The sequence below is a fragment of the Macaca thibetana genome, chromosome 14, assembly GCF_024542745.1.
Source record: "Macaca thibetana thibetana isolate TM-01 chromosome 14, ASM2454274v1, whole genome shotgun sequence".
Lineage (NCBI taxonomy): Eukaryota > Metazoa > Chordata > Mammalia > Primates > Cercopithecidae > Macaca > Macaca thibetana.
In genome coordinates, this window is record NC_065591.1 from 64,212,954 (window position 1) to 64,240,629 (window position 27,676).

The 27,676-nt window shown below is 55.0% G+C and overlaps 2 protein-coding genes and 1 long non-coding RNA gene across 11 annotated transcripts in view; 1 reads left to right on the top strand and 2 right to left on the bottom strand.

Moving 5' to 3' along the window:
• The window catches only part of PDE2A (phosphodiesterase 2A), a 100,273-nt gene extending 87,423 nt beyond the window's left edge, over positions 1-12,850 (bottom strand). The window contains exon 1 of one of the 2 annotated variants that reach the window (XM_050756117.1): positions 12,273-12,850. In XM_050756117.1, coding sequence (XP_050612074.1) covers positions 12,273-12,343 — 71 coding nt within the window. In that variant the 5' untranslated portion in view covers positions 12,344-12,850. The remainder of the gene's footprint in view (positions 1-12,272) is intronic. The other variant, XM_050756119.1, reaches the window with a different exon arrangement.
• The window catches only part of LOC126935316 (uncharacterized), a 342,634-nt gene that overhangs the window by 166,701 nt on the left and 148,257 nt on the right, over positions 1-27,676 (top strand). The gene's annotated exons all lie outside the window — the stretch shown is intronic.
• Positions 23,254-27,676, bottom strand: part of ARAP1 (ArfGAP with RhoGAP domain, ankyrin repeat and PH domain 1) — a 68,402-nt gene continuing 63,979 nt past the window's right edge. For all 8 annotated transcript variants that reach the window (XM_050756050.1, XM_050756051.1, XM_050756052.1 and 5 more), the window contains 5 exons: positions 26,952-27,034; positions 26,174-26,224; positions 25,925-25,988; positions 24,534-24,683; positions 23,254-23,863 (listed from right to left, as the gene is read on the bottom strand). In XM_050756050.1, the coding sequence (XP_050612007.1) occupies positions 23,846-23,863; positions 24,534-24,683; positions 25,925-25,988; positions 26,174-26,224; positions 26,952-27,034 (366 nt within the window). In that variant the 3' untranslated portion in view covers positions 23,254-23,845. The remainder of the gene's footprint in view (positions 23,864-24,533; positions 24,684-25,924; positions 25,989-26,173; positions 26,225-26,951; positions 27,035-27,676) is intronic.

Below are 27,676 nucleotides of genomic sequence, written 5' to 3' on the forward strand. Positions count from 1 at the left end.
CAGATGTGTATACCTGTGTCATGTGCATTGGTGTTCCCATTTGTTCTGTTTCATTTCTGGGTCACTTTTTGGAATGATCGTGTGTCTGCTTTTCAGCATCTGTTGGTGTCTGTGTTGTGTGTGTACTGTGGGTCACTCTCTGTGCTATGGTCTGCTTCTTGGTGTGGGGAGTTCTGTGTTATTGAGTTTTTCCTATCTGTGTATTTATATTGGTGTTTAAGTCCCTATGCCTAGATTGTGTCTGGGTTTTGGTGTGTTGTTTGTTTGTGTCCCTTAGGCAGCTGGGGTCTGGAGGAGAAGCTGGGGCAGGCAGGTGCTGGAGCTGGGATCTAGTGGCACACAATAGCACCTAATGATTGTCAAGCACTTAGAGTGGGGCAGAAAGCTGCAGGGGAGATGCTAATTAGCACTGAAAATGAGTCAGCTGCCCAGGCCCAGAGAGGCTGACACAACATGGGTGAGTTGGCTGGGCCAAGGTCCCTCAACTCCCAGCACCATAAGGGCCTGCCCTCACTGACTCACCTCCCAGGGAGGCTCAAGGCCCAGGCTCTGGACAGCAAGAAGGACTGAGATCCAACTCTAGGAGGAAGGTCTTCAAAGGGAGGTCTTTTATCAGATTTGGCAGTGGAGGGGTCATAGTGTTATTAAGAGATAGGCAGCGGTGACACAGGTTTGCTTTAGGGGCCATTGTCTGAGGGGGTGGTTATGGGTGCCATGGATGAATGCTCCAGAGAGTGAAAGCCACAGGCAGCATGAGGCAGGGAGGGATGTCCCTAGAGGAGGGTCTGGAGCTGCCACACACCTGCACTGGTGGGCAGACACTGAGGAACTAGGGCCTTAGCTCAGGCAGGTGAGCCAGGAGGTAGCGGCTGTCACTCCTCCTCTGGCCCATTAATGCAACTCACATGTCCCCGGCCAACCCCAATACTGCCTGTCACCTGGGTCTAGCCCCCCTACTTCACCCATCATTTGGAGCTTCCTAACCCCAAAGCAAACCATGGCCTGACCCTGCTTAAACTTTCCTCTGCTTCCCTTTGTGAGCTGGGCCTTCACTCCCTTCCTCTCCACCGCCAGGCCCTTCCTCCAGCCCAGGAGCCCTGAACCTGCCATCCTTGACTTCTTGCTGCTCACACCTTTGCTCTTGCAGGGCTCTTTGCCTGGAATACCCTTCCTCTTCTCCTCCACCTGGAAAACTCTCATTTGCTCTTTAAGGCTAAGACCCAGCATCGCCTCCTCAGGAAGGGTCCTCATCAGCGGTCCCATCACTCACCCCACAAAATTGATTGTCTGCATCTGGGTGTGCCTGTCTCTAATGAAGCTGACAGCAAGGGCTGTCAGGTCTATCTCCATGGCCAGGGTGACAAGCACAGGCAGAGCACACCAGGGAACCCTCAAGGCCAGTTGGGATGAATGAGCAGGTGGCTTGGTGGGGGCTCCAGGGCACACTGTGTTCTGAGAATGACATTCTTCAGCAGCCCCTGTGCTGCCCAGATATGGAGCATGGCGGTCAAGGTAGGAAGCAGCTCTCAGCCCGAGAGTGGAAAACGCACATATGAGTCCACTCAGGAGACCTCAGTGAATGTGACAAAGTGAGTGTTCAGGCCAGGCGCGGTGGCTCACACCTGTAATCCCAGCACTTTGGGAGGCCGAGACAGACAGATCACCTGAGAGCAGGAGTTCGAGACCAGCCTGGCCAATATGGTGAAACCCCATCTCTACCAAAAGTACAAAAATTAGCCGGGCATGCTGGCAGGTGCCTGTAATCCCAGCTACTTGGGAGGCTGAGGCAGGAGAATCACTTGAACCCAGGAGGTGGAGGTTGCAGTAAGCCGAGATCACACCACTGCACTCCAGCCTGGGCAACAGAGCAAGACTGTCTCAAAAAAGAAACAAACAAACAAACAAACAAACAAGTGAGTGTTCAGATCAGAGGCAGGGCCTGGCTTCTGACTCCAATTCTGATACCAACAGGCTGTGTGACCTTGGGGGCAAGTCCACACCCTCTCTGTTCTTCAATTTCCCATCATCTATTTGTCCCTCCACCTCCAATCTCTAACCTTTGCTGCCGGGTTGTGTGCCCTGGAGGCCAACTTCTACGTGGCAGCTTCATCCAGGGCTCCCTTGCCCCCTGGCATCCAGATGAATTCTGCCAGTGAGGGTCAGGGTGCTGGCAGGAGAGCAAAGGGTGAGAAGCATGCAGGCTCACTGCGGGTATTCACCCCCTCACCCACCTGCCTCCTTTGACAAGCAGTGGCTGCAGCCACAGCTCCTGCAGGGCAGCCCTATCTCCAGGGCTCTGGCTCATGGAGCTGGGCACTCTCCTTGCCCCCCCTCCACCAACACCCCTGGCCCCTTGAATGCCAGTTCTGAGTACCTTGACATGTCCTGCTGGTTCCCTTAAGCCTTCCCCATCTCCATAATAGTTGCTTCACTAACTGTCTTCAGTTAAACCATTTAAGTGTGTCATCTGTTTCCCCACTACAAAATAGGGTTAGCCCCTTGAAGGATTATTTAAGGAGGTGATTAAACAAGGTCATTTTTAAAACATAAAGGTCACTCTGTAAACCTTAGTTCTCTCCATCTGGATCCCAGATCCCACCCCACTGAGAGGTTTTGTTTGCTTGTTTGTTTGAGACAGAGTTTTGCTCTTGTTGCCTAGGCTGGAGTGCAAAGGCATGATCTAGGCTCACTGCAACCTCTGCCTCCTGGGTTCAAGCGATTCTCCTGCCTCAGCCCCCCGAGTAGCTGGGATTACAGGCATCAACCACCATGCCCAGCTAATTCTGCATTTTTAGTAAAGACAGAGTTTCTCCATGTTGGCCAGGCTGGTCTCGAACTCCCCACCTCAGGTGATCCACCCCTCTCGGCCTCCCAAAGTACTGGGATTACAGGCGTGAGCCACTACGCCTGGCCCACTGAGAGTTTTAAGATAACTAACTCTGAATTACCTGACCTGGGAAGGAGCTGGTACCCAACTGCTGCTTCTCTCCTCTCCTACCCCAATTCCTGCCCAGACCCCAACCCCAGGAAGCCTCTCCTCTGCCCCAACCAGAGCCCATGTTTGAGCCCCACAACCATGGACCTCCCACCCTAGAGCCCCGCATGATTCGGGATCTGCCTCCCTGCTCCTTCCTGCGAGTGCTCAACAGCAGAGCCGCCTTGGACTTGCCCAGTCCTCCCCATCCCACCCCTACTGCACCCCGGAGGGTCCTCCCATCCAGCCCCTGCCTCCAGCCCCAAACCTCCAGGAAGACAAATTTCCCTCCAGTTCTCCAGGGAATGGGATCTCCCTGCTTCCAGGTGCGCAATCTAACCTTGCGCCTTCCACTGCCCAGGACACTGGGAGCATTCTGTGAACTCAATCCTCCCCAGGTCCAAGAGAGCTGGGGCACGTTCTTCTCTGGCCCCCCGTGGCAGCTACAGTTTGAAGGGACTCAAGATCATCTGCAACCAACTTCCTCGCTAGAGTAGGCACCTCGTTTACAGCCTTGCTAACCAGGCTCTCCCGCCCCTGCTCATGCCTCCCCACTATGGGCAGGAAACTCATCCCTCTCTCCCAAGCATCCCTTTCCCTAAGGGACTGCCCTGCCACCCTCACATTGAACCCAGCTGGGCCTCCAGGACTGCCCCAAATGCCAGCACTGTCTCAGTAATAAGCGCTCAAAGAGAGATAATAGGGAAAGCCTTGAATGTTACAACGGTGGAAACCTAAAAAACAAACAGAAATGAAACAAAAGCAACTACTGCAAAGAAGAAATTGAGGCTTCCAGAGGAGCCCCCTCCACTGGCCTCACTTCACCACTGGGCTCCTCTCCATGGAGTCTCCAGGCTCCATGGAACAGTCGACTTCACACGTCCCTAGGAGGAATCTCAGAGCACGCAGAAGCTCTGGTAAAAACTTCAAAGGCAGCCTCTGAGGCCCAGGAGGCATGGAAATGGCCAGGTGCAGGAGGTGGCTTCACATCACAGACTTGGCTCTCCTCTGAGCTCCTCACCTGCTCTAGGGGCTGGAGGGAGGGCAGCCTTCCAGGTCAGACACTCCCCTCTCTGCTCCAAGCCCTATCATCTCATCCTGGGTCCTGCTGGGTGACCTTGGGTTAATCACTACACCTCTCTGGACTTCAGTAGTTGCATCAGTACAAGAGGACCGTGCTGGGAGTCCCTGAAACTCTCTAAGTGTGACCATTAAGAGTTCCTGGGGAGAACGGAACCTAGACACTTCCCAGCCATGTCCAGCTGCTCAATCCGATAGACTAGGACCCTGGCTGGCCCAACCTGAGACTGAACACAAAGCCTGACTCTGGCCCAGAGTCCTCTGAAGAAAGCCCAGCCCTTCAAGGATCTCTACCTACACGAAGGCGGGACCAGGAGAAAAAGTGTTGAATAGCCAGACATTAGGCATGGCCTTAATGTTTAGCACAGAAAGTGTCTGGGCCTTCACACACACACATTCTCTCATCCCTGCACTCACATTCAGACATGGGCATCTGTATACACAGGGAACACACATACAGTTTCACTGGAACATATGTATATGGCACTCTACACACATGTACACACATAAGCCACACTCACATGCATATAACTATTTACCAAAATCAGACATAAAAATGCAGTCATGGCTGGATGCAGTGGCTCATGCCTGTAATCCTAGTACTTTGGGTGGCCGAGGTGGGTGGATCATTTGAGGTCAGGAGTTCGAGACCAGCCTGGCCAACATGGTGAAGCTCCACCTCTACTAAAAATACAAAAATTATGCAGGTGTAGTGGTGCATGCCTGTAGTCCCAGCTACTCGGGAGGCTGAGGCAGGAGAATCACTTGAACCTGGGAGGCAGAGGTTGCAGTGAGCCAAGATTGTGCCACTGCACTCCAGTCTGGGTGAGAGTGTGAGACCCTGTCTCAAAACTAAACTAAAGAAGGACACTCACATGCTCACACATATGAGTATGTTCACACTTTTATACGAACACTGACCCACACATTCTCACCCTCTCAGACCAGCATACACACATGTACAACTGGAAGCTCACATTGAGGTACACATACACACACTGAGACACAGACATGAATAAACCAAACAATATCCCCAACGCTCAGTATCAAGCAAGTCATGACCCAAAAGAAACCCAGACCCCAAATGCAATGTCATTCTAGATGCATTTCCAAATCTTAGCCTGTCACAGAACCATGAGGAGAAAATTTCCTCTGGCTTAACTCAGTAGGTCTGTCTGATTGGGGTCCAACCTCTCCTCAGCCTTCATTCCTCCCAACGCCATTTCAGCAGGGCCCTCTCATCCTGGGCTCAATGGAGGTGAAGAACAATGGGCTATCCTTCTCTCCATCCTTCATCTCTGCCACTTGTCCAACACTTCTACTGGCCCTTCAAACATAAGGAAGATTCAGGCTGGAATGGACTGTATGTGACAGCACCCCCTTCTGAGACATGTGATATTACAGCACAGCTTTATGGTATAAGTTATCACTCCTCAGCCTGAGGCAGAGAAGAGTAGGAGAGAAAGAGGAAGATGGGCTGGGTGCAGTGGCTCACACCTATAATCCCAGCACTTTGGGAGGCCCAGGCGGGAGGATAACTTCAGCCCAGGAATTCGAGGCTGCAGCGAGCTATTATGGCACCACTGTACTCCAGCCAGCAAGACACTGTCTCTACTAAAAAAGAAAAAAAAATGAAAGAAAGAAAAAAAAAAAAGGGGGGGCCGGGCGCGGTGGCTCAAGCCTGTAATCCCAGCACTTTGGGAGGCCGAGACGGGCGGATCACGAGGTCAGGAGATCGAGACCATCCTGGCTAACACGGTGAAACCCCGTCTCTACTAAAAAAGTACAAAAAAACTACCCGGGCGAGGTGGCGGGCGCCTGTAGTCCCAGCTACTCGGGAGGCTGAGGCAGGAGAATGGCGTGAACCCGGGAGGCGGAGCTTGCAGTGAGCTGAGATTCGGCCACTGCACTCCCGCCTGGGCGACAGAGCGAGACTCCGTCTCAAAAAAAAAAAAAGAAAAAGAAAAAAAAAAGGCTGAGGGAAGAAGATGAAGGAGAGGAGGAGGAAGAAACTGAGAAGGAGGAAGAAACTGAGAAGCAGCATGGAGGAGGGAGAGGAGCCAAAGTGCTGGGCGCACCAAGGATGGAATTTAGAAGCCTCAGTCTGACTTTGGTTTCTCCAGTTCAATCCATTCAGCCCAGGCTGCAAGATCAATTCTCTCAAAGCTCAGCTCTAATCAGAGAACCCCTGGGTGGATCCTGGTGGGCCACAACACAAAGTCCAAACTCTCGGCCTGGAATCAGCAGCTCTCTGCTCAGCTGTTCCTCTGCTGAGATGTCTCACATCCAACTTTAATTGTCCACATCTTGCCTGTCTGCCATCTGGAACAGTAATGTATGGAAAGAGCAGGAGCTCTGGAAGCAGACAGACTTGTGCCGCAGGTCTGGTTCCACTGTCACTAGCTGAATACCTGTGGGCAAGCGATTTCCCCTCCTGGATCCTCCGTTTCTTCATCCAGAAAACAGCAGTCTCTTGGGTTTGTGGTGAGGATTAAATGAGATCATAGATGTGGAAACAGTGCTCAGGAAGCTGTAAACTTCTGTGTAAACATGTGAGGAGTTGTAATTATGACCTGCACCCCCCAAACACATAGCAAGCCAGGGGTTCCCTGAGGGAAGAGGTTGATGCTGCTTCACCTTTGGGCCCCACACAGACCAGCACCCACCAGAGCCAGCCCTCAGCCAGCCCTGGCAGCGGGGTGTGGATTTGGATCAAAAGAGGCAATACAAACTATGCTTACTGCAATTTAACAACAGACTACAGCTCCCAGAATGGCTCACAGACTGCATGGGCGTGGCCACAGATTTAACCCCTTCTTCACCAAGCCCTTTCTTCCATTGTATTATCTGGGGATTGGTCTTAGACAACCTAATGAGGTAGCCACACTTCTCTGAGATACCTTGGTCCCTCCCACAGAGCTTTGTGCTTCTCACCATAGCCACAACCACAGCTCTGTTTCAGGCCTCCTGGTCCCTCCCACACGATGACAGCCCTGGGCTCCTAGCTCTGGTCTCTTCCACTTCAGGCCCCACTAAATCTCTCTGAAAGTGCAGCTGGGCTGATCGTGGGTGGTTCATAATGACAGTAGCTAACCTTTGTGAGCACCTGCTGCATGCCAGGGAGTAAGCTCTGCACTTCCGGATTATTCACAATCATCCTGCCCAGAAAGGATAATTATCTCCAACCCACTATTCACACAAGGTTCAGAGTAGTTAAGTAATTTGCCCAGGACCACACAGCTACAGAGTAACAGTACATCTTTCAGTATGCTGAAATTTGAGCATAAGCCTGTCTGCCACCTTCTCTGCTCTATCTTCAAAGCCTTCTCTGTGGCCAAGGCAACCATCCAAAGAATGAAAGCCCAGAAATCCGGGGTCCACACATCTCAGCAACTACACTGTTGGGAAGTCCTCCTAGATATTTGACTCAAATCTCTTCTGCTGCACCAAGCCCCAGTTGCCTCCTGTTTTTCGGCGGGGGTGGGGGGGCAGTGAGAAGGGTGACTTCAGGGACTTCAAGAAGTGGGTCACGTCACTGGGGACCTGGCCTTTCCCAGGGAGCAAGCAGCTGAACAATAGCAGATAAATGTGTGAAAACATTCCTGTTACTAAATATATCGACTTCTCGGGAGGGTGAGGGTGCTGACAGGGAGCCCATGGCCCCCACCCTGGAGGCCACAATCTTGTGGCTCAGAAAAGCTGGGGCATTCCAAGGAGCAGACAAGGCTGTTCTGGCTGTCCTGGAGGCTGGGGCTGAGGGGGTGCGAGGCCAGCATAAGAAGGGGTGATGGCTTATTTCTTCCAACCAAAGCTGCCAAGCCCTAGCCAGCTGATTTGCATGTTACTTTACATTTGTTTGCATGCCACTTACTGGAAGGGGCCCACATTCTTCAGCCACTGCTTCTCTCTCATTTCCAGGGTCTCTTTTGTTCGCTGAACACCCCTTTCTCAAGCAAGGCTGGGCCCTTCAGCAGGCCCTGGTCAGGAGAGACCAAGAAGTTGAAAACTTACAATAATACCTACGTATCAAGCCTGTTGGAGACACCTTCATGGAAAAAAGTGCTTCCTACAGTCTAGCCTCAATTCCCTACTCCTCTTCTGCTCCACCACTGCCCAGGGCTTCCCCCCAGCCTGGCACTTCTTGCCTAGGCCACTCTGAACTCCTATAGTGCTGAGTAAACAAAATCGTGCTCGCCTCACCTTGAGGCCTTTGCACATGGTGTTCCTTCCTGGTGCTGTCCTTCAATTCAGCCTGAAGTGCCTCTTCCTTGTAAGGCCAGCCCCAGTGGCCCCTCCTCCTAAATATCTTCCTGTGACACTGGCACAGGTAGGAAAGACTCGGAGCTTCCATCCACGTGGTCACTGGCTCTGTCCATCTGCACCCAGGGGGTCACGTTTGGTAGGGCCAGTGAACGGCTGCTGAATGAATGAATGATGAGGCCCGATCCCCCTCCCCTGTCTCTCTCAGCTCCCCATCCCCAGTTCCCTCTCCCTGGATGACTTTACTCACTCACCTATGGGAGAGTCAGAGGCTGACAGTGCCTCTGCCTCCAATTCCCCCTCTTGTCCTCTGAGACCTTCCCTTTCACACGCACAGCCCACTCTCATGAAGCCAAGAGACTCACAGCCCTTCTGCATTGGTAGGAAGTTCTTCCTGCTGTCTGTCCTCCCTCCCCTATTTGGCCATGCCTGTTTCTTTATCATTATTTTTGGAGAGGAGTCAGGGCCTGCACCCATCTCAGTTTTTTGTTAATAAAGGCTGCCCATTTCTCCCACTCTCTGCCTAGATGTGTTCTTGCCACTCCTGGATCATTGTGCCCCAGCCTGGCCCTACTTCAGGGGACAGTAACACAGGATGGAGAAAGGACATAAGGCCAGGCTGGGTAGCCTGGAGTTGCTGGGCCCTGCAGAGAAGACCCAGGGCAGATGTAACCACCACAAGGGAAGGGCTGCCCAGGAAGGAAGAGATGAACATCCCATGTCTAGGGGTATGAAAAACAGCAGGCTGGATAGATCTGCAGGGCAAGCCGTAGAAAGTAGTAAAACAACTGCTAGAAAATGACCCAAATGCCCTTACTGTCTCCTCCCACCTGGAGGGTGCACTGAGTCAGGTGCCTAGCCCTGTGCCCTTCCTACCCACCTTCACAAACTGTTCCCTCTGCTCTTCCCTGCCTGTGCAATTCTTACCCATCCATCAAGCTCTGGCTCAAATGTCTCTTCCTCTGAAGCCCGGGCTTGCTGTGGGCTCCCCACCTCCTACACACCACTGCTCACCCTGTGGGGTTGCGAATTTCCACTTATTTCTCCTTCATCAGACTGGGCACTCCCTGAGAACAGGGACTCAGTCAGTGTTTGCTCCATGTCCCCAGTGACAAGTGGGCACCAAGCAGCTACTGAGGAGTTCCTGTTGAGTGGTTGAATGAATGAATGCAGGAATGGAATCATGCTGAGTTGGGAGATTTCACAGGCCCAAGCAGCAGAAGCCCCGGGAGCGCAAGCCTGGCCTGACAGCAGCATGACCGAGGGTGAGACTCCCAGTCCATTAAGACCTAGGGGTAGAGGACTGCTGGGAGCTTTTCCCACCCCCCGCCCCCCACCATTTGGCTAGATCCCAGCCAAGCCATCAGCAGTCCCTGGAGACAGGAGGCTGGAGTGGGAAGCAGGAAGAGTGGCAGGAGCTGCTTGGTGGGCAAGGGGAATGACTGCGGGGGGGTGGTGGTGCAGGGAGCATAAAGACAATTAACCCTCACTGAGCTGACCAAGCTCAGCAACCAAGAGGTTCTGGGCAGGGCCTGAAGGAGAATGATACTGATGGTCAGGTCTGATGAAGAGGTTGAGCCCCAGCCTTGCAGCCAGAGGACGGTAATGAAGCCATAGTTTCAATTTCCCTGTCTGGCAAGAGATGGCTCCATGATCTCCGACCCTCTGCATCCTAGCTAGAAACCCTATAAAGATCTCTCCCACTACCTCAGTCCACCCACGCCCAGCTTTCCTGAGCCTTCCAAGAGCCTTTTCCCTCATGAGATCCTGACTTACTGATGTGTCTGCACTACACCCCCCACCCCAGTCCAAGCCTGGGCCACCTAGACACTCCCTTCCCTATCCTCATCTATTCAGCCTTTCCCAAGTTCTCATAAAGCCCCAGAACTCACTGACCCCTGTACTGGTTGGCCTCCACTCTAGCCTCCTGGCCCCACCTCTTTCTCAACCAGACAATGTCACCGAGGCAGGTTTCTTTCTTTTCCTTTTTTTTTTTTTTTTTCTTTTTTTGAGACAGAGTCTGACTCTGTCACCCCCAGGATGAAGTGCAGTAAAGCAATCTCAGCTCACTGCAACCTCCACCTCCCAAGTTCAAGCGATTCTCATGCCTCAGCCTTCTAAGTAGCTGGGACTACAGGTGCACACCACCACACCCAGCTAATTTTATTGTATTTCTAGTAGAGACGGGGTTTCACCATGTTGGCCAGGCTCGTCTTGAACTCCTGGCCTCAAGTGATCCACCTGCCTCTGCCTCCCAAAGTGATGGGATTACAGGCATGAGCCATCATGCCTGACCCATGGCAGGTTTCTAGAACCCAAATCTGATCATGTCTCTCCCCTATACAAAACCTTCCTGGGCTCCCCAGGGCTCTCTGGATAAAGTCTAAGAGTCCTGGATCTCAAAGTTCTACAGAATGTGGCTCCTGCCTGCCCCTACTCTGTACAGCATCTTCACTGCTCCAGGACATGCCTAGCCCAGCCCAGGGCCTTTGCTTATGCAGTTCCCACCCCACCCCCACCTGTTAGCATGACGTTGATCTCTACTGCTTAATTATTCTCAAGCTATTTTATGTCTATGAAGCTTAGGAAGCCCCAGAGGGCAGAGTCATTATTGCCTATTTCTTTTCTGCATCTCTCCCACAGGGTGTAGAATGAATTGTCCTGAGTTCAAAGAGGTGGTCATACATTCAGCCCCTCCCTGCCCTGCTTCAGTGGGCCATGGTGTCCCAGCTGTATCAATTGCCAGGGGGAAGGAAACAGACACCCACACATACTCAGATGAACACACACATATAGACACACACACACACCAGCCACAGAAGCACCAATATACACACTAGCACCATGATCACACACCCACACCAGAATACTTATACGCACAGAGCCATATCCACCTCCACACACAGCAATGCTATTATTCACAGACTAACAAATACACACACATGAATGCACATGGAACAGATACAAATGGACACTGATTCACTCTATTTTGCAGACACAACACACATAACATACAAATGCAACCTAAAAGACACACCTACATACATATGCAGACCAACCTGCACTCACACTCAGACACGTGCAAATAAACTCTCAGTCACACAAGGATGATCACAAACTCTGACAGGCTGCTTTGCATCCAACCATCAAGGTACCCTAGAGCTCTACAGGCCCTTCTACACCCAACATGTCCCTTACACTCCACATGTGTACACACACACACACACACACACACACACACACCCTGCCTGCCACCTCAGCAGTCTTTAGTAGAGGGGTGTCTCCATGGAGCCCCCCACTCACTTGCACATGCACCCCCCTGCACATGGACACACACGAGGCTGGCACCTCATTCTATCTGGCTCCGTAGAACCCTATCCTGGGACAGATGCTTTGGGGTAAAGTTTCATAAAGTGGTGTCCCTGAACCCCAATTCCCAATTCCATGGAAGGTGGTTACCTCTGACCCTCTCTTGCTCCAGGGCCACTCTTATTCATATTTGCTCCATCTTTCCCCCTCCCCACTTCCTTCACACACACATAGCCTTGGTGGGCCAAGACACTCTCCCTCTCCAGGGTCCTGAACCAGCCTATTGCAGCCCCGAGAGCTCCTCCCAACTCCTTGGCAGACCTCCCCCTCCCCACATATACTCTCAGCCCTTGTAGAGATGGTTCAGGTTTATTATCAGCCCCTCCTCCAACCAGCAGCCCCTTCCATGGGACCCCAGCCTCATCACCTACTAGGTCAACATTAGGCACCCTCATCCTGTTCAGAGGTAACCTGCCCCCACCCCAGGCTGCAGTCTGGCAACGCGGGGAGGAGGGGTGCCCAGGAGCAGGATCGATCCTTCCACGTGGCTCAGCTCCATGCCAAATCCAGCTCCTTGGAGGGACTCCCAGGACCCTGTCTGTGGCACCTCTCACAGCCGCTCACCACCCCAGCCCCTCACTATACTCACGGCTCAGCCGGTCGCGCTGCCGGGTACTGCTGGCTCCTGCAGAGGATGGAGTGGCCACATGCCTGCCCCATCACTCCTCATCGTCCGCTTCCCCAGCCAGACTAAGGTGGCACCTCGCCCTGTCCCCGCTGCCTGGAGTTCCGGGCAGGGCACCCCCAGCAGGCACAGGGACCGAGAGCAGTGGGCTGCCCCCGACTCAGCCTGGACTCAATACCCCAATCCAGCTCTGCTGCCCCGCTGCTCCCACCTCTCCCGCTGCCACTGCCTCTGCTGCTCGGCTGGCTCTGGGAGGAGGTTGGAGCAGGTCTGATAATGCAGAAGGGGGAGGGAGGAGGGAGGAGGAACAGAGAGAGGCCCAGACAGAGAGGGAGAGAGGGAGGGGTAGAGAGAGTCTGACTGGGAGAGAGGAAAAAAGACTCACACACAGAGAGACTGAGATAAACACAGACAGGAAGGGGGACAGTAACACATGAAGAGGGAGAGGAGAGAGGGATCAGAGCCTCAGAGAGATCAAGATGGAAGTACAAAGGGATCAGAGAGGCATAGGGAAAGACACATACACAGAGGAACAAAGACAGAAAAGGAAAAAAAAATCAGAGGCAGAAATAGAAAGAGAGCTGGGTAGGGGGAGAGGGGAGTGGCTGATAGAGGAGGAGAGAGGGGAGAGGATGAGGGATTTACAATCCTCATGGGCTACGATGGGGCTGGGGACTCCAGGGGCAGCAGACCCAGACCCTCTGCTGCCCCACTACAGAAGCCTTCAGGATGAGGTGACACGCTTGTGCCCTCCCTGAGTCTGAGAGATCAGGCCTCCATGCACAGCTAGCCGCCCTCTCCTCTGGGCTCCCTCACCCGGTGTGTATCATGTCCTAGGGTGCATCCCGGCCTGGAGCTGGGTCCACGGAAGACTTAGGGGGCTTTACTGATGGCCTTTGGACTCAGAGCCTTATCACAGGGCCCACCTCTTGGTGGCTTGACTTAGCTGGGACTTGGAGCTGATGTGTGAGCATGGACTTCTACCAGGATCTGTGGAGACCTAGGCCACAACCTGCCCCACATGGCCTTCCCTGCCCACACACTATAGGCATGGGGGAAGGCCTGCTGCACCCCCACCCTGCTTCCAAAGAGGACTCCCTAGGATAAAGCTATAACCTAGTGAAATAGAGGCATTTTAGGGCCTAGGACGGATAGGGAGTTGTCACAGCAGAGCTGCTATTGTGTGCAGGAGAAAGAGCTCCACACCTTGAAGCAGGAAATGGGGATTTGGATCCTGGCTTCACCATGAACTTACTTATTCATTGGCCTACCAGTGGTTGAGCCCATGGCTCACACTATCCCTTGTCTCAGAGAAGCACTCAGGCTGGGGAATGGGGAGGGGAGACTTGCAGGCTGTGACAGAAAGAAGCACAGAGTCTGTGAAGCCCAGAGGGACCCCTGACCCAGTTGGGGAGGGTTGGCAAGCATTTCTGGAAGAGAGGGTCCAAGCTGGGTCTTTAAAGGCAGAACAGGGTATATTCCAGGGTAGAGGAGCTAGAGCAAACCCTCCACAGCAACTGCATCTCTCTGAGCTGTGGGGAAAATACCCCCCACCCACACAACAGGCTTCAAGCAGAGAAGTCCCTGAGGCTGAAGAGAAACCTGACCCATGCTGAAGAATATGGGGGTGCATGGTGGAGGGGGCAAGGTCAGAAATGACTGAGCTTGTGTATACGGCCTGTCCAGGCTGGGTGCTGCAGAAAACCATTGTCTTGTGGTTTGGGAAGTGTCAGGAAAGAAAATGTGAGGAGTCTTTGCTTCCCACTGTGGCCCCAGAAGGCATTATAGAAGTTTAGATCTCTGAACTCTGGGCAAACCATTTTCTCAAAGGGAACGAGGCCCAGGCTGGTTGTAAACCAGCTGAGCCAGCCCAGAACTCATGTCGTGCTTCTCTGCCTCACCTATCACTGGGGCCTCGCTGCTCCATTCCTGACAGCTAGGAAGGCATTCTGTGGGCTCAGGAAGCTGCAGTCCTGGACCATGGCCAGTCCTGGTCCCTCACAGCTCCCCTTCATGTCCTGGAAACCTGCTCAGGGGCTGGAGGAACCTGGCAACAAGAAGCTGGGTCAGAAGAGTTCAAAGGAGGGTGCCTCCTGGGCGTGGGTGGGTGCAGGTGTCAGGAGGTCTCACCTGGCCCTCAGCTTCCTTTCTGCCTTCCCACTCTAAAAACAATGGTGGTGGCCCCATCTTCAGAAATCTCCTGGGAATACACTCAAGCAAGTAGGTGGAAGGGAAGGTCTCCTCCCCATCCCACTGCCACACTAGACTCCACAGTCACCCAGAATTGGAGAGTCTGCAGGAACAAAATGCAAGATTCAGGACTCAGAAGGGCTAATGGGCATTCAGGACTTAGAGCCCAGCAGGTGGAATTCAAATGCCAGCTCTGCCACATGCCTGGGCAAGGTATTTCCCCTTCCTGAACTTCAATTTAGTTTCCTCATCTGAAATATGGGGTCACAAATTCCAAGCTCAAAAGGTTGTGAGGTTTTGGGAATGTCTGAAAAGCTCCCAGTAAATAGTTGTCCCTCTCCTCCCATCTCATTCCCTGAAGTCGTCGAATTGATGGAGCCAGGAGAGTAATAGCCCCAAATGCTGGGACAGGGGCTCCTGTAGGCCAGTGCCGGGATGGGGGAGGTGCATAAAGGGGAGAGAGCTGGAGACAATCCAAGACTGTTCTTCCCTCCTCCACCAACTGTCTGCCTGCAAGACCGCTCCCAGCCAGAGCCAAAGGCACGAGTGCTCAGACGGCGCACCCCCGCCCCCACCGCAGGCCCCGCCCCGGTCACCGGCCGCTCTCCAGGGTGCTGAGCCGTGTTCGCAGGCCCGGCCCGCCCCCGCCGCCCTGCCGCCCCGCCGCCCCGCCGGGGGTCAAGATACACCGTTTTTTGTTAGCTGGGGAACTGGAGGTGGGATAGGAGGAAGGATGCTCCTGGGAGGCAAGGTGGCTGCCCAAAGCGATGGGAGGATGCAGTTCTGGAATCCGGCCTCCGCGCTGCCCCCATAGCGTTGAGAGGACTGCAGGCTCCACAGGCTTCAGCTACCTCTTTATCGAAGAAGGAGGCTTCTTCTCAGCGCCCGCCTCCGCCCCGTCCTGTGCGGCTGTTTCCCTCCCACCTTCCAGACGGCCCCTCCTCTGTCTCCCTCACTGGTGCACCCTATCCTCGCCCCCTCAATATGGATGCTCCTCGCAGGACAGCGGCCCTGTCCTCATTCTCCACCCTACTCCCACGGAGCATGCAGCCTTCTCCCAGCATACCAACAACTCCGGGTGTCCCCTGCCGCCCATCCCTCTCCCTGGAGCTCCAGGTGTCCAGACTGCCTCTTGGACATCTCCTCTGGGAACAACCCGTAGGTCCCTCATATTCAAATACTGAACATCCAATACACCTTTTTTCCCTATTAAAGACATCAACAAACTTCTTAGTTTTTTTGTTTTTTGGGTTTTTGTTTTGTTTTGTTTTTGAGATGGATTCTCACTCTGTCACCCAGGCCGGAGTGCAGTGGCACGATGTGGGCTCACTGCAACCTCTGCCTTCCGGGTTCAAGCAATTCTCCTGCCTCAGCCTCCTAAGTAGCTGGGACTATAGGCACCCGCACCATACCCGGCTAATTTTTGTATTTTTAGTAGAGACGGGGTTTCACCATATTGGCCAGGCTGGTCTTGAACTCCTGACCTCGTGATCTGCCTGCCTCGGCCTCCCAAAGGCATTAGCAAACTTCTAATCTCTGAGCTGGACACTTCAAAGTCACCTTGCCCCATTCCTCTCCTACACTTCCTGTATCGTCTGTCCCAAAGGACAGCAGATTCTCTCACATCCGTCCACTCCCTCCATCCCCATCCCCTGCTTCCTTCCCGCTCCCCTGGTCATGCTCCAGCCCCTATCCCAGGTCAACCTCTCTACTCCACCTCCGCCTTGCACCTAGGAGCAGCTAATTTTTGTATTTTTTTTAGTAGAGACAGGGTTTCACCATGTTGGCCAGGCTGGCCTCAAGACATCTATCTGGTAATGGAATTCCCTCTCAAAACCTTTGCAGGGCTCCCCAGTGCCCTCCTGATCAAGGCCAAGCTCCTCAGCCTGGCATTTGAGGTCTCTTGTGATCCAGCCCTGACTGACTTCACCACCCTCTGCTCCAGGGGGGGCCAGGTCTGGTCCCTAAGCACACACTGGTTTCTCCTCGACTTTGTACAGTGTTTCTCGTCCCAGGGAGACTTCCCCCTCCTCTTCCTTTTCTCTGTCCATCCCAAATCCTGGCCCACCATTGCTCGGCCAGTCAGCACACACGCTGCCTCCCATCCACAAGGACAGGTAGGCAGGAGGGGGCACTGGGTTCTGGGCTAGAGACCCTTGGTGGCCTTTCCCTTCCCTAATGTCTTGCCACCGGCTGTCTCACCACCGGCTGTCACCCCCCAACCCCCGCTCAGGCTCATCTCATTTCTTCTACGGGATCCTGTTTCCTCAAAAGACAAGCCAAAGTCCTATTTACCTCGGCCCTAGTCCACAGCCTTTGGGCGGCCTCCAACAGGCCCAAGCAGGAAATGTTGGTGGAGGAAAGTCAGAAAGGAGGCTGATGGAAATGGGGTGGTGCACAACAGAGCTCAGCTCAAGGGCACGGAGGGGCATGTGTGTCTTGCAGACAAGAGACCACAGGTGTGTGGGGATGCAGGCAGTGACGCTTACTGCTCTGTGAGCACCCCCCAACCCCAGGGCAGGCTGAGGCTACCCAGTGTGAGACAACCCTCAGCTCTCCAGGGAAAGGCTGGTAATTGGTGGAACATGGCTTTCATGAAGGGTTGGTCTGAACACCCTTGGGTGACTCCCTGTGGCTAGGAGACAGAATAAGCCCACATCTGGGTCTTTGCAATGGGAGCCCAGGCATGGGGAAGGGGTGGAGTGGGGAGCTCAGGGAGCCATCCCACAGCTTCTCCCTACTCCTCCTCTGCCAGGAAGCTCCCCTCTGTGGCTCTGATGACAATGGCTGAAGGAGCACCATGTCCTTGGGAAGGGCCTGGCATGGGTCTCTGCATTCTCATACTAAGCATGGCCCCCACCACACAAGTGACAAAGCTTCTGCTGATAAAGGAATGAAAGGCCACCACAGCCTCTACAGTAGTTCTAAGGTGGAGCAGCTTCTTCAACACCTCAGGAAGGTGACTTTGGGATTCAGGTTGGGGCATGAAGGATCCACTGCAGGTTCCAGGATATCTGTCAGAGCTGTCCAGTGAGGAAGGGGTGACCCCAGGTGAGAGCAGTGACCTCCCCATGGCTGCTAGGCAGGGGGCTGGGGGTCTGGAACAGATGGCGAGTTCAGGGAAGGGAGAGGCCGCCTGAGGCTGCCCAGCCCCAGCTGAGTCCAGGGCCCTCTCCTGCCTCCCTTGTCCTGCGGGTGGAGGTGGCTGCACTGGTCTAGGAGGGATGGCAGAGAAAAGGGAGAGGGAAGTCAGATGGAACGGGGCTGGGCCAGACACTTGAAAGTGCCTTCAGCCTCAGGTTGAGATCATCTCCAGGGTTATAAATCAGGGAGCATGAGATGCTACAGCCCGTGAATCTAATCCCTCATTGTGCAGATGGGAAAACTGAGGTCAGAGGGGTGCCCAGGCAACCTAGTGAGTGAAGGGCAAGGCCGAGCCTAGGACCGAAGACGGTGGCCGTTGCCCCACTGGACTACTTCCCCCTCTTCACACTCTTCCACCTCTCCTTCCTCCTCCAGTTGGGACAGCAGCCCACAAAAGAAGGCTGTGCGTATAGCTTGTGACTCTGGGGAGGGCCCCCAGGAATGTGGAATTCCAGCAGAGATGGGTCAGGGCAGAAGTGGCCCCTGTGGCTTCATATTCTAGGGAAGGCTCTGCTCTTCTTGGGGTCTCAGCACCAGCCCCCTCACCACCACCACCCTCCAATCCAGCACACTAGGATCTTCCTTGCCAGGAGGCCCTGAACCTCCCACTCAGCCCTGAACCACCTCTTCCCCCATAACTCCCCGCACCTGAGGGGGGATGGAGGGGGTGTGACTCTGTGGGATGAAGGCAGCTGCTATATTTGAATTATTACATAAGCCAGGAGGGAGGCAGTTGCAACGTGACTCCATGAAGGTCGGGAGACAAGTTGAGGCTGGGCCCAGGAGGCAGGGGTCTCCTGCCCTCTGTCCCTAGACTCCAGCCTGACCTGGGGATTCCAAGTTGGTCTGCACTGCTGCACTGCAAGAAAGGTCTTCCCTAGGTCTAACCACACTAGGAAGGCTCTGTTCTCTATCTTCTTAGAAAAATATAACCTGCTTTCTAGAAACCCTAAGGCCAGACCCAGGCTATGCCCCAGATCCTGCCCCTACACCCTTTCCAGTAATAAAGATGGGATTAAAAGCTTTGCCATTCTTTAAAAGAGCGTCTGATGGAGACAGCAATACACACTAGCCTTGGCTCGCCTGCCCCATCTGAGAGGGAACTGTGTTCCTGTCCTAGCTACTCCACTTACCAGTCATCCTCCTCCTGGGTCTTAGAATAAAATGGGATGACACATGCAAAGCCTTGGCACAGCAGGTGGTGGGCGCCCCATGATGGTTTCTCGGCACTATCACTTGCATCTTCAATCCCACTGCCAACTCTAAGGGCTGGCTGGAGATGGTGGTGGGAACTGAGATTGGACTGACCCCTCTGCCCCCAGTACCCTCCTTCTGGGTGGAAGGTAGGAGACCAGAGGAGAAAACGAGTCTGAGAGTCAGGAGCTTGGCCAGACTTGCTGTGTGACCTGGGACAAGCCCCTGCCCTCTCTGGCGCCCAGCTCTGGAGCTAGTGTTTGAGAGAGGATTTCCCAAATGGGATCAGTGACTTGTGGCAGTGGAAGCTGCAGTGGCAAGCAAAGTTGGCTGGGCGGGTGGGGGTGGGCTGTCCTGGGAATGGTGAGCTGGAGGCAGCCGTGGTGGGCACCAGCACAAGGCCCACTTCCTCGGCACCTCCTCCTCTTGACCCCAGCCCCCAGGAGGAGGAAGCTGTGCCCACCCGAACTGTGTTGCCATGACACTGGTCTCCATGGTGCCAGGCACACAGCCCTCCCCTAACCCAACAGGAGGGACTGAAGGTGACAGGAGCTGAGGAGATTCGGGACCTGAGGTCCCTTTCACTTGTCCCTATGCCTCCATCGGCCCTATGAGGTCCCCATCCTGAGCCTCTCAGGAGAGCTGGGAGGAGCAGTTTCCACTTCAGAGTTGAAAGAGTAACAAAGAGGCCTCAGAATGACTTGTGTGGAGGGCAGATACACAGGAACGCAGGGAGATGGCAGGGTGATGGGGAGGCAGGGAGAGCTGGGGAGGCAGACGGGCAGGGGGAGGAGGGCATGCCACAGTCACAAAGGGAGGAGGGCGTCCCAGGCTGACAAGTGGTGGGAGGCACCGTCCGGCCCATCTCTTTGGTCTCAGCGTTTGGAAGTGGGTAGTGGTGGGAGGACAGGGTGGAGGAGGAGGAGCAGGAGGGAGAGACAGCAATTTTCCTAGAGAGCTCTGTGTGGGTGGGTGTTCATCCACGTGCCGTGTGTGTGTGTGTGTTCATCCACGTGCCGAGTGTGTGTGTGCGCGCAGCATGCACTCACAGATCTGGAGAAGCAGGCTGAGGTGTGCAGACACGTGTGTGCGGGCCTGAGTGTGTGTGTGGCATGTGTGCGCCTGTGCCACTGTGTCTCCAGGGTGATAAATACAGCAGTAGGAGCTGTAACCAGGGCAGAGAAAGTATGGAAATTTCCATAGGCTGGAAGTGGTATGGGAGAAGGGACATGCTATGGCTGGGCCAACCCTGGCTGACCAGGGAAATCCCTGACTAGGTGTGGTGACCTGGGCACATACACATACCTTAAGTAGGCACAGAGGGATGGAAGAGCAACCCAGAAGAGCTTCCTGAAGGAGGTGTCATACTGGAGGAAGGGCTGGGAGGTTCAGGCCACTGCACTTATGTGAGAGATGGTCCCCAGAGCAGGGTCAGGGTCACTTAGGTCACAGAGCTGGCTAAGAGAATAGGAACCATTCCTTGTTCTGATGGGGGATGATCCCAAGGAACCCACTGGACTGGGATGTGGTCATATCTCATATCTCAGAGGCAGGGGTATGGGGGAACAGGCCCTAGGGTGCTATGGGGCACTGTGCCCCAGCCACAGCAGGCCGCTCACTGCAGGGTCACATCCCCTTGTCTTGTGCTCAGACCACTTCCTCTCCTCCACCTGCGGAGAACTGCCTCTCCTTCCAGACTCACCTCCTCCAATCTTTCCTGACAATATCCCCCACCAGGAGGTCTCCACCTTCCTCCACACCACTCACTCATCTGCTCCCCCTTGGTGTTCAGTAAAGCTCTGCATACAGTCAGTGTTCAACAAGTGCTTGTTGAGTGCAAATATATTGGGACTAGAATATGCCATGATATCTTCTCAGACATTTGGGAAGAAGGGGATTAGCAAGGGGTAGTGCTAGACATTTCACACTTACTAGTTCATTTAATTCCCCAAACCACTAGGGGGTAGCTACTATCAATACCCGCAAAGTACAGATGACAACATTGAGGATCAGAGACCTAAGTAATTCAGGCAAAGTCACACAGCTTGTGAACAGGAGCACTGGCACCCACATGCGTGCTTTCCAAGACAGCGGGCCATGGGCAGGTGGCTTGGAGGCCACCAGAGCACGGGCCAGGAAAGAAGTCCCAGCTCCCGCCCTTCCCCGCCCCACTGATTTCCTTCTCCAGAGGCCCCAGGACTCCTCAGAACTCTGCAGGGTAGGAAGGTTGTGCTGGAAGGAGGCAGGAGAGAGGCAGACATCCCACCCCACCTCCTTGCCCCTCTCCCCTCTGCCCTTGGCCTCCCCTCCACCTGCAATGCCCTCACCATCCAGGCTCTGACGTGCCTCAGTCTTCTCTCGCCAGGCACCCCGTATTCCCCGGGGGCTAGGCCTGGATTCGGGTTGGTCCTTGAAGCCCTGTCCTCCTCCCCCAGTATTTCAGTATTTTAACCTCTACTCCAACCATATCTGGCAAGGCCTCAGGTCTTCGAGGCTGACTCAGGAGCACCTCCTTGTCCAGGAAACCCCTCCCTTTCCAAGAGCTACTCCTGGCCCCACTGCAGGTCCAGGTCAGGGGTCTTCAACTCATCCCTAGCAACCCGACCTCAAATAATATGTGAATGAGCAAACCATCCAGGGTCCCAACAGGCCCCATTTTTAGGAATCCTTGTGGCAAGGACCAGCAGAGCCTCCTGCCCCTAACCCCATCCAGCACTATTGTCACAGGCATATTTCATTCTGGTTGAGGCCCTGAGACTCCTGTTGGGATGTCACCCCTACCCCCTACCAGAGGGAAAGCACTTTAAGCCATCACTAACTCCTGGCAGTTCAGACCCCCTGCCTCAGGCCATTTGTAAGAGGAGAAAAGGGTTGGAATCAGGTGGGGAGTCAAAGAGGGAGACCCCACCAAAGTAGGGCAGTGGGAATGGACCTCAGGCCTGCTTCACGAGCATGGTGTGACCTTGGGAAAGTTGCCTCCCTTCTCTGGGCCTAGCTCGCCCTTGCCAAGAGCAGATAGTGCAGGAGGCACAGGGGCCGATTCATAGCAGGTACTTGGTAGAAGGCTGTTCCCTCCTCTTCCTGGTTCCCAGAGCCCAGGACTCCAAAGCACATTCCTGTATGGTGCTGCCTTTCAGAATGTCACCAGCCTGAGGGTCTAAAACAACTGGGTCCCGCTTCACACCCCAGCAGAGAAAGGCCTGTTCCAGGAGCACCATCAGGGCATCCTCCAGACCCTGCTTTGATTCCAGCAATGATGAGTGGTCCGTGGCTGCCACCTTGTGGCCCAGCACAGGACTGCAGCCAGCGCCCTGAGCTGGGGCAGTGGCCGTAGCAGAGCAGGGGGTGCCTCCAGTCTCACCCACTCGGGTGGTCCTCAGGGCCAGCTGGGCAGTGCAAGGTCGGATCCAGGAGCAGATTCCGGCCCCCGAGCACTTGGATAAGGGGGTCCACTAGCCCTATCCTGGCTGGAGGCAGAAGGGTCAGACATTGACCTGTGGATCTGGCCAGAGCGACCTGTGGATCTGGGAGACTCAAGGGGCTTGGCCCCAGCCTGTGAAACAGGTCAGCAGGACTCAGGGAACCGGTTCCAGTCTCCTGCTATATACCTCCAATTCCTGAGACAGCGAGAGGGAACCTGAAGTCCAGCTCCCCAAGTCTTCCACTGGACCCCAGGCTCCCCAGAGCTGGATGTCTGAGTCGGAGGTCACGTGGCCCATCCCCACCCACTCTGCCCAGCCCCACTGGCTGAGGCTAAGGACGGGAAGTCAGCCTGTCCGCCCGCTGAGCCCCCGAAGAGTGGGTGGTAATGAGGCTCTAGGGAGAGGCAGGAATGTGGTGTCTGGCACCTCCCCAGGGAGTCCCAAACCCATCTCTGAGCAGTTCATTATCTCCCCTGCAGGCCAGGGCCTAGTCTTGGAGGAGATGGCCAGGCAGTGCCCAGCGAGGGCAGCCCCATAGTGCATGACAGGCCCCACCTCTGGAGGGGTAGGCACTGGGGCCACAGGTGACCCGAAGGTGCTTCTTCCTAATTTGCTCAGGCTCCTGTGGCTCTGACCTTGCGTCTCCAGCAGGGGGCTGCTGCAAGGGTACCAGGCCTGAGTCACTGACATACTACACCCAGGCCCCAGCTGGGACTGCAGCAGGACAGGGGCTCATGTCCAGCCAGAGTCAGTGTTGGACAGGAAAGGACCGGCATTTCCACCCTGACTGCACGATAGTACAATGGGGAAGGCATGGAGACAGGCCAGGGCTCTGCTTGGGGAAGTGGGTCATCTGAATAACTCAGGGCCTGGAGAAAGCAAGGCCTAGGTTCTCAGCTTCAAGCACTAGGCACTCACCCCTGGGCTTCCCGACCTCCTGTCCCTCCTACCCCACGACGCCCAATCGCTTTAACCAATCACAGGTCTCAGCACCATAGGGTAAAATATACAGATATGTTTATGTTATCAAAAAACCCCAAATGGGGGAAGGGGCATCAGGTAGTCTGGACCCCCCAGCCAGCCCATACTGGAAGGGAGGCTGAAGTCCCCAAAGCGCAGCTCTCAGCCCTGTAGAAGCTCAGCCAAAAGCTCCCTCCCCCTGAGCTGAGTGCTCCTCTAGAGCACCCGCTTTCTGCTGTTCCGGAGTTTGCTGGGGGTAGCAGGGGGCTCCCTTCCGGCGGAGGCCCCAGGGCCTCATGCCCCTGAAAGGGTGGTGATCCTCCCAAGTTCCTGACTTATGCCCATCTCTCCAGCACCACAGGGACAGTGAACCCGGCGGGGGTGAGCAGGTTGGGCTAAGAGGTCTGAACACCTGAACAGAGTTGGGAGAGGTTCCCGCCCAGGCTGACCCTGCTGCCTCCCACCCCTGCCGGGGAACCCCATGCTGCAGTCAGGATGGAGGATGTGGGGTGTGGGGTGCAGTTTCCCAAGCACCCCCTACTGGCTCACACCAGGCCTTGGAGCATAAGGGGTGTCTGAACAGGCTTCCAGCGGTGGAATCCTAGAGCCAAGGATGGGCTCCTGTGCTCAAACGTTGCGCAGGAGCTGCAGGAGGGGAACAGGCCCACAGATATTTTGTGAAGGACCAGAGGGGTCGGCGCCCCGCTCAAGCTGCTGCAGCCACTCTCCACTGCCAGCGGGGAGCACTCCAGTCCAGCGGGGAGCACTCCAGTCAGCCAGGCTCCCAGCTCCCAGGGCCAGGCAGAGGGGACTCCCAGCTCCCAGGGCCAGGCAGAAGGGAGTCCCAGCTCCCAGGGCCAGGCAGAGGGGACTCCCAGCTCCCAGGGCCAGGCAGAGGGGACTCCCAGCTCCCAGGGCCAGGCAGAGGGGAGTCCCAGCTCCCAGGGCCAGGCAGAGGAGACTCCCAGCTCCCAGGGCCAGGCAGAGGGGACTCCCAGCTCCCAGGGCCAGGCAGAAGGGAGTCCCAGCTCCCAGGGCCAGGCAGAGGGGAGTCCCAGCTCCCAGGGCCAGGCAGAGGGGACTCCCAGCTCCCAGGGCCAGGCAGAGGGGAGTCCCAGCTCCCAGGGCCAGGCAGAGGGGGCTCCTTTGAATGGTGTGAACCAAAGGGGCCTATGAGGGCCCCCACTGAGGCTGGACGGAGGGGGCCGGAGGGCAATAGGGGAGGGCAATCAGGGCAATCATCTACTGTGGAGTAGAAGGCAGGCACCCAGCCAGGCCCCCAGTCCCCTGCCCAAAGACATGGAGAGCCACTCACAGAGAGAGGGTCCGCGGTGAAGGCAGCCACACTCCGGCGCATTTCATTTTCACTACCTCGAAGGGGGATCAGTGACACGCTGCCCAGCCGGACCTCAGGTACCGCCCGGGACACACGTGAGGGTTCTGAGGGCCACACCAGGCCGTCGTGCTGGGGAGCAGAGAGAGGAAGGGGCTGGGCTCAGCTTCAGCTCACCCAGACATTCAGCCTCAGATCTGCCCACCCTTCCCAGAAATGCCTCCAGCTGTGATCTGAGATGACGCCCTCAGCTTTGATCCCAGCCGATACGAGAAGCAGCTGTGGGGAGAACATGACTGCATCTCTGGCAAAACACGGCCAGTTCTGTTAGTCAACTCCAATCTCCAGATCCACAAACCCCTCCAAGAACCAAGAAAACATTTCTCTTAGAGGAACATGGCTGTGCCCCGTCTTAGGAACCAGGAACTACAGAATCCACCGTTTCCCTTTAGGCTTTGCTTACCACGAAACTCAGGGCTAAAAGAACACAGCTCTAAGAAAGAACTCAGCCCAGCACCCTGGTCATTTTGTCTCCCTTTTCCCTAAACACTTATGAGCTCTCACTTTAAAAACTCTTTGTCTTAACTCATCTCTTTTAAGTCTAACCCAGCCTCTGGCCCTGCTCTGGCTCAGGAGTCATCCCCACCATGTCTCTGCCTGGGCTACCACAGCCACTGCCTCACTGGCCTGCTCACCTCTGGGCTCTACCCTCCGTCCCTCTTTCTGACGCTGCACCCAGAGTGAGCCCTCGCAGACTCAAGCCTGCACCACACTCTGCCTAAATGCCACCCCCACCCCCCGCCAGTGGTTCCCCACTGACCTCTGTGTCGAGTTAAGTTTCCCTGGCATGGCCTACAAGGCTCTTTGAGATTCTGCTTCTCACTCCCTTTCCTGTGTTGACTTCCAGCACTCCTGGCTTCTCCCCTCACATTCCACTTTAACAATCTGTGCTTCTCTTGCATATCTCTGGACCTTTGCCTAAACCATTCCCTCTGCCTAGAAGCCATTCCCCTCTTTGCTTGAATTCTCCCACATTTCCTAAAACTCAGATCCCCTAGGCTCTCCACTGCCACCACAGCACTCATCACACTGGGCTATAACTGGCCACTTCTGGGTCTGTTTTCCTGTTCACATAAGGGGTGCCCCAAGGGCAGGGTCTGTGTCCTGTCTGTCCCTAGCATCCCTGGCTTGGAGCTAGACTAACAATAGGTGCTAGGAAGGGTTTATTGAATAAACTAGCAAATCAATTAAAAGCAACTCAAAATCTCCTTGAAGCAAGGGGTGGGCTGAATAGCACAGAAGCCAATGTCCCCATTCTCCATAATGGAAGCCTCCAGAGACCCACCCCACACCCCACACTCTGCACCTGGTACCTGCACGAACAGGAAGGTAGCAAACCACTCCCGGAGCTCCATCTGTGTGTCACAGCAGAGGTACCTGCAGGGTGGGACACGGACCTGCATGATGCCAAAGGCCTGACTGAGCAGGGAACACCGTGTCTGCCTCCCCAGCCCAGGGTCTGCTAGTGGACACGGATCTGGGCAGTGATGAGGGACCCAATCAAGGGCGATGTGCCACCAACTTTCCTCAGCCTGGGGTCTCAGGCTGAGGCGCTCACTCACCACTGCTGTTTCTCATGTTTCTCTGTTTCATGCACCACTGTGAAGCCCCAGCTGCAGAGGAAGAGGGGAGAGAGTGGGGTGTTTGACAGGCCATAGAGGCTCAACGCCCCGGTTCCCAGGACAGAACCCAGAAGCCACAGCCAGAGCCAGAGTTCAGAGCCTTCTCACAAGAGTGACACGTCCTGGCCTCTTCCTCTCTCAGCCCCCACCAGCCTTCCAGGCCCTTGACACCCCTAAGCCCCAGCCCCACCCTCAGAATCTGTGATTCAGTAGGAATGGGGTGACACCTGAGAATTTGTGTTTCTTTTTTCTTTTCTTTTCTTTTTTTTTTTTGAGATAGGGTCTCACTCTCACTCTGTCGCCCAGGCTGGAGTGCAGTGTCGTGACCACCGATCACTGCAGACTCAAACTCCCGGGCTCAAGTGATCCTCCTGCCTCAGCCTCCTGAGTAGCGCGCCACCAAACCCAGTTAATTTTTGTATTCTTTTTGCAGAGACAGGGTCTCACCATGTTGCCCAGGCTGGTTTCGAACTCCTGGGTTCGAGCAATCCGCCTGACTTGGCTTCCCCAAGAAATGAGATTACAGATACGAGCCATTGCACTTGGCCGAGAATTTGTGTTGAAAGTGTGTCCAGGTGATGCTGCTGGTCTGGGGACCACACCATCAGAGCCCCTGTACTGACCTCTGTCAAATTAAAAACCCCAGCTGTGCCTCCCCTATCAGTTCTGAGCCCCCACAGGCCCCAGCAGCAGGCCTATCTGCCCAGTCCCAGCTTACCAGGTGGGTGGCCTGAGTTTCTTCTTCACTCCCAGGTAGACTCTGAGACTCTTGACGGGCCACTCCTTCTCAGGCCGGTGACTCTGGGGTAGGGTGAGGAGAAGAGGGCACTTTAGTCTGCAGAAAGGGCACTGGGGCTGCTCTCCCGACCGGGCACCTCCCTCTTCCCACTCCCCAGCCCTCTTTGCATCCCAGCACAGAGCACCTCCTCCAAGAAGCCTTCCTTTTAAAGCCCTCCCTGTTCACAATCCAGCCCAACCAACCTCCCAGCCCTAGGCCCCCAAGGCCTGTCTCCCTGCAGCAGTATCAGACAGTCAACCCTCAGTCTCTGAGGCAGCCGTCCCAACTGGGACACCTATAACAGCAAATCCCAGCACCACCCTGATGCCCTGCAAACTGGAGGACTTGAAGCATCAGCCTGAATCAGATTGTATGTGGAGGGAGAACTGCACATCCTCCCCCAGCACCAAGCTGGAACAAGCAGGTGTGATCACAGAGCCTCGGTTGGCTGCTCGTGTCTATGTTCGTCTCAGATTATTCATTTCTCAGCCCTCCCTGCCCCACGGAGGCTCCAGGGTTGACCGTGTGAACAGAAGGCTTGAGGGACCAGCAGTTACTAGCTCTTTGGTTCCACAAGAAGGCTAATGACTCAAGCTTAAGCAGAACAGCTATTCAATAGACCACAGGAAGAACTTCCCAGTGGTCTAGGTCAGGAAGCGAGAGAC